The 6181-nt window shown below is 47.7% G+C and overlaps 2 protein-coding genes across 2 annotated transcripts; one reads left to right on the top strand and one right to left on the bottom strand.

Annotated features, from left to right (window-relative positions):
* Window positions 1-412: 412 nt before the first annotated feature.
* Pmar_PMAR003344 (hypothetical protein) lies at window positions 413-1619 on the bottom strand (the record flags this gene model as incomplete). Its single annotated transcript, XM_002784045.1, has 8 exons — window positions 413-492; window positions 538-653; window positions 694-757; window positions 803-938; window positions 986-1087; window positions 1129-1254; window positions 1279-1381; window positions 1423-1619. The coding sequence occupies 8 exons, from the start codon at window positions 1617-1619 to the stop codon at window positions 413-415; spliced, it is 924 nt and encodes a 307-aa protein (XP_002784091.1).
* A 3286-nt stretch (window positions 1620-4905) lies between these two features.
* Window positions 4906-6103, top strand: Pmar_PMAR003343 (adenylosuccinate lyase, putative; the record flags this gene model as incomplete). Its single annotated transcript, XM_002784044.1, has 8 exons — window positions 4906-4975; window positions 5024-5130; window positions 5186-5279; window positions 5326-5433; window positions 5483-5598; window positions 5646-5731; window positions 5785-5920; window positions 5966-6103. 8 exons carry the CDS (start codon window positions 4906-4908, stop codon window positions 6101-6103), a joined length of 855 nt encoding a protein of 284 aa, XP_002784090.1.
* Between the last annotated feature and the right edge of the window lie 78 nt (window positions 6104-6181).

The raw sequence follows: 6181 nt of genomic DNA, 5'->3' as shown, positions 1-6181 counted from the left end.
ATCGTCGTAGCACTCACCGCTGCAGTAATATAGCCACCAACACACAAACAGTATCAATACAGAGCTTTCTTCTCACAGTCGTCGTAACTACTACTTATACTACTGCTACTACTCATGCATACAAAGACGATCTACTACTACAACAACAACTAGCGATATAAATGAGCATCATTATAAATAATCATCATAGACTGAGTCGTGTACTAGAAGGTGGTGTCGAAGGTGGTAATAGTCGAGAACATGTGGACAATAGTCGAGATTCGGACATGGCAAATGATAGTAATCCATATGGATGGATTCATACGGCTACTTTGAGTAGCACAGACGACAATCTACTACGACCAGACGAGGGTACTTCAGCTCGACTTGGATCTGCATAACAATAACAGTCAAAGACTATACACTCGAGTTGTTACATGCTGTTCATGCTAACTCCTAGACTGGCCAGATCTCTGGTACCACCAAAGTCACTCTGGGTCTCGACAGCATCATCTACAGGAGAGTAAACAATCCCCACTCAGCGTGTATGTGCCTTACAGTCATTGGCCTTGCTCGTACGGGCACCATGGCCATCTACTGAGGGGGCCTTTGAGGAAGCATCAGGGCTCTCATCATGGGAAACCAATCCGGGTGGTTTCGTCAACAAAGCCGAGCTAATGAGAGACTCTGACCTCACTTCTCGTTAGGCCTCACCTTGAGTCGTTGACAGAAGCAGTAACAGGAGCACTCACAGCAGGAGGTAGCAGACCTCCACCACCTGAAGCCAAGGTCCATACAAGCGACTCAGTACGAACATGGCTACCCGGCAAACCCAACATGGCAAAGTCTGCCAGAGGGACTTGGCCGTACCCCGGGATCGCTTCCGACTTGTCCAAGATTGAGGTAGCGGCCACAGCGCTCGAGGCCATAAGGCTTGGAATTGTCGTCGTACCCACCGCCTGAGCAATGATCTCTCAAGTAACAACATATGAGGCGTCTCGTTCACCCTAGCCAATTCGCCAGCAGTGGCTGCCTGGCCGAGAAGGGCGGCCCAATAAGCGGTAGCTGATGCTGCATAAGCCCGGGGTATGGCCGGGGGACCAGCGGCCTAAGATGGACGTCAAGAACATCACTGATGGTGGTACTGACCATAGAGGTAGCAGCCAGAGTAGCGGCGATCTGTGGGTTGTAGTACCAAGGGTTCGCAGCTAGCATAGCAGCAGCTTGTTCTTGTAGAGCTATGTTACGTATAGTCTCGGCATTCTCTGCTGCTATCTGAAGCAAGGTCCTGACTGGTACTTTGTGGAGGGAATCACTGACGACCTCCTCCTCAGTTTTAGGAAGGCGTGGTTGGACTTCTTCAATAGAATGGGCGTAAAAGCAGCGACCGATGGCTCGATACCTTTACGGGAGTATTCAGGGTTAGAATGATGATGGTCCTACTCGCAATCTTCGCCGTATTTGCACAGTTTAGTTTTCTGTAGTCTTTTATGTCTGTTAACTGCGGCTTCTGAATGGGCTATAGACCGAGGGATATGTATCGCATTCTCTTGTGAGGTCTTAGCTGATGTTGGAGGTTCACTGACTGTGATACTGGTCGTAGTGATGGTAGCAGTAGGGCAAGGCGAAAGCCCGTTCATGAGAACTCGATTTCGAGATAATCTGTGACCACCACTACTCTTTGAATTAACAAGACAGGCAATGGAAATTGGGAGACGCGTCAATGAGCCCAAGTCTAAACAAGAACTTAATTTTTGTTAACTACAAGGAGGATCACCAGTGGTGGCGCTGGCGCCTGATACACTTCCCCATCAGAAGTGTTAGTCATATTTTCCTTCTTCAGTGTTATTCTGATCTAGGGCATTCTCAATGGCGCGATACACTAGCCCATCGTGATACATTGAACCAGAGCTTAGCGATGAGAGTATCTTAGGTTCAGCATGGTAAGATACGAACTAGGTCTTTGATGACGCTTACAGCCGCTGTCACAGCTTTGGTAGTGGAGCAATCGTGAGGTATCCCCGATATTTTCCTTTGGAACTCCAGTAGGGACATTCTGTCAATTCGAGAAGCTCGACTGAATCCCTCATCAGTTCTGTTAGCACTTAGTCTCTTCTGTGCTGTCCTGGCCAATAGCCTAGCTAGGCGCCCTCTGCCTCACTATTTCACACTCATAGATGTTCAGGTTGTATCAACCGTTTGATAATTCGACATAATTCACATCGTCGCTGACAAAAAGTCGCGCTCCCGTTACTACGGCAGGAACCCCGTAGCAGACATGATGATATTCTTTTCAGGTGATGTGTTAGCTTCTTAGGCCAACTTTGTGAGATCCTCCCGTAGTCCAAATGGCCTTATGGGGAGGAGGCAGATCTCCTTCCCATGGAACAGACAAGTTGCATAGATCGTGCTGCCTGCGATGCGTAACACCACTCAATGAATCTTGCAATCTTGCATTTCCTCAACGAGCCAACCGTGCTGGCTAATAATCAACTTCTACGCTATATTACAGATATATATACATTGCGCTAGCAAGCGTGAGTACATCGTTGAGGTGTCGTTGCGAGTGGCTTATGAGTATTTCCGCTAATTCGTCGAAGGTTGATGATGAGGGTGATTTCCTTCTGGAACTAGGACAGTCATTGCTGTCTGTGGTCGTGCCTATTGACTACAACGAACGTCCTTCTACTAAGGCGCTGTCTACTGCTTCTACTACGTCGAGGGATTCTTCTTCGGTTGAGACTTGTACGTCTCAGTCGCATACGTCATTGCCAGGGTTGGGTATCGATTCTGCTAAGCCTTGCTTCTCTTCAACGCCTTCTATGCATTGGTCGCCTTCTAGCTATTGTCCTCTGTCTGAGGTCCCTCCAAACCTCTGCTGTGACGCCTTAAAGGCTCTGACATCTACCCTATGCCTTCCTCCTGGCCTCCATATTGAACATAATTGTGATAAAGCTCGGTCTCGGTCGATGGGTGGAAGTACTCCTCCTCGTGTGAAGAAAGGCGACAACCCGCCTCGTGGTGTATGGCGAAATAGAGGTGGCTACATAGCAGCTATTTACGTCCAGCGTGAGCGGGTTTATGCTCCCCTACGGAAGACCGTACAGGAAGCCGTAAGGGATAGAGCTGCCTTGGAAAAAGCTCGTCTGGTGTACCCTACGAAAGAATCACTTAAGCGTTTTGTTAATACAGTTCTCAGACACGACCATTATCGTTCTTTCCCCCAGTGAGTATATCCGCTGTTCTCCTTCTTCTAATGCTTGGTATATAGATTTCTCTTGGTTGTTGTCCCTTCTATGAGTAGTAGTTGACTTTTCGATACGCTACAACCTGTTACTTCTTTCTCTCTACGACTAGTTAATACTATTCCTCATTGGTTACCATCGTGATAACGATGTTTACGGTCACATATCACAGCTCCCTTTTGGTGGCTGGAAAGATCAAGGATGCAGTATTAGAACTGGAAGATCCTGTAGTATTTACCTTTTCGCGCTTCAATCCTCTGTTGAGTTCAGTCGGAATGGGTGTTGTGGTAACTACCATCTGGCGTGTGTGTGATGTGGAAGCTGATTCTCAAGAAGTCTAAAGTGTGGATGTTTCCGAGTTGGATCTACTCACGTTGTTGACTGATATGAAACACCAAAGCTTGGAAGCTGTCGTCCACAGCTATGTTTGGAGTAGCTGGGACAGTAAGAGGTAGTAGTGGTTCATTGATTCTTACAACGGGTAGTTCAGCGGGGAACTGAAGTTGCCATTACACTACGCAATTGATGGGTGGCCACTTGCTCTTAGTGATGGTTATATGCAGGCCAAATTCGGGGTAATATCTTTGATATATAGGCTGATATGGCATATCTGCCCCACGGGCGAGGTATCGTTTCGTCCCCCAACTGGATTTCTTGCGATGAGGCGTAATTAGGAGAGGCATAACTCTCCTATTGGTATTAAGGGATCGTAGTAAGCCCTATCTTAGGTTGGCATAGCCGCCCCATTCGGGTTAAGGGATTATAGTAAACTCTATCTTTGGTTGGCATAGGCGCCCCGTTCGGATTAACGGATTGTATTGAGCTCTATATTGGGTTGGCATACCCGCCCCATTCGGATTAAGGGATTGTATTGAGCCCTATCTTGCATTGGCAAAGCCGCCCCATTTGGATTAAGGGATTATATTGAGCCCTATCTTGGGTTGGCATAGCCGCCCCATTTGGATTGAATGATGATATTGAGCCCTATCTTGGGTTGGCATAGCCGCCCCATTCGGATTAAGGGGTTGTATTGAGCCCTATCTTGGGTTGGCATAGCCGCCCATTTGGATTAAGGGATCATGTTGAGCCCTATCTTGGGTTGGCATACCCGCCCCATTCGGATTAAGGGATTGTATTGAGCCCTATCTTTGGTTGGCATACTCGCCCCATTCGGATTAAGGGATTGTATTGAGCCCTATCTTTGGTTGGCATACTCGCCCCATTCGGATTAAGGGATTGTATTGAGCCCTATCTTTGGTTGGCATACTCGCCCCATTCGGATTAAGGGATTGTATTGAGCCCTATCTTTGGTTGGCATACTCGCCCCATTCGGATTAAGGGATTGTATTGAGCCCTATCTTTGGTTGGCATACTCGCCCCATTCGGATTAAGGGATTGTATTGAGCCCTATCTTTGGTTGGCATACTCGCCCCATTCGGATTAAGGGATTGTATTGAGCCCTATCTTTGGTTGGCATACTCGCCCCATTCGGATTAAGGGATTGTATTGAGCCCTATCTTTGGTTGGCGTAGCCGTCCACTTATTTCTCTGTGTTCCTGGTCACTTGGTTTACTGTCGGCAAGGAGGGATGGTAGGTCCTTCAGCTCACTCCATTATTGAGTTGCCCATCAAAACGGTTAGTAATGGTCACAGGGTTTCCTCTTTACCTCTGCTCTCGTCAATGGCCACCACTGAACAGGAGCATAGATTGCTGTGCATCTCGCCTGTCGATGGCAGATACGCAAATAAATGTACTACCATTAGCCTCTCTGACGGGTTCCTGACCTTAGTCGTCACAGGTACTGACCTCAACCATATCTTCTCTGAGTTCGGCCTTATTCGCCAGCGTGTGCGTGTTGAGGTGGAATGGCTCAAGTTGATGAGTGATCGTTCTGAATTCCCAGAGGTAGTGTCAACTCATTATCGGTATAATTCGCTTACCCTTGATAGCGTCTCCATAGGTCCCTAGTCTGTCTTCTGAGCAGAGGGATAAGTTATCGGCAATTGCGTCGGATCTTACTGTTGCTGATGGTCTCCGAGTCAAAGAGATTGAGCGTAGAATAGGTGCTCGTGTACGGTGCTCGAAGCATATAATTTTCAGGTACTACCAACCACGACGTGAAGGCAGTGGAATACCTCATCAAGGAGAAGCTTCATTCAACTGGCGATCCGACTTTAGCTAAGCTCACTGAGTTCACTCACTTTGCATGTGAGTATTCACTCCAAACTTGTATCGATGGCTTATCTCCTATCAACAGGCACGAGTGAGGACATCAACAACCTCTCCTATGCCCTCATGTTCACCGAGGCCCGGGAGCAGGTTCTACGATCGAGGTTTATTGCTCTCATTAATAAACTGGCAGAGTTGTCGCAAGTATTTCTCAGTCTTGCGGTGGAAACTTCATATCGTTCGTTGTTTAGGAGTACGCTGACACTCCCCTATTAGCACTTACACATGGCCAGCCTGCGACTCCGACGACCTTCGGCAAGGAGTGCGCTGTTTTTGTGTAACAATCATCATCTCTAGTCGTATGAACTTTCTACTGCTTTATTGTTGCAGTCATCGCATGAAGAGACAGTTACGGAATCTCGAGAGGGTTGAAGTAATGGGCAAGTTCAATGGTGCTACGGGCAACTATAACGCCCATATTATCGCCTATCCCAATGTGGACTGGTTCGAGATCTCGAGAATTCTGGTAGGGCGGTGGTTGACAACACTTATCGTAGTCATCATGATTTAGGTGGAAGATCATCTTGGTCTCAACTGGCAGCCTGTATCGACCCAGATCGAGAGCCACGATTACGTCTCGGAGATGTGTGATACTGTTGCGAGGATGAACACAATTATCATCGACTTATGCCGTGATTTCTGGATGTGAGCACTCGGGTCAGGGTTAGCATTACGTGGATCAAGAGGCTCTTCATTGTTCGGTGAACTCGAGCCCTTTAGCTGCTTT

This window comes from Perkinsus marinus (genome assembly GCF_000006405.1).
Source record: "Perkinsus marinus ATCC 50983 genomic scaffold scf_1104296935302, whole genome shotgun sequence".
NCBI lineage: Eukaryota > Perkinsozoa > Perkinsida > Perkinsidae > Perkinsus > Perkinsus marinus.
This window is presented reverse-complemented; position numbering and strand designations above follow the sequence as displayed.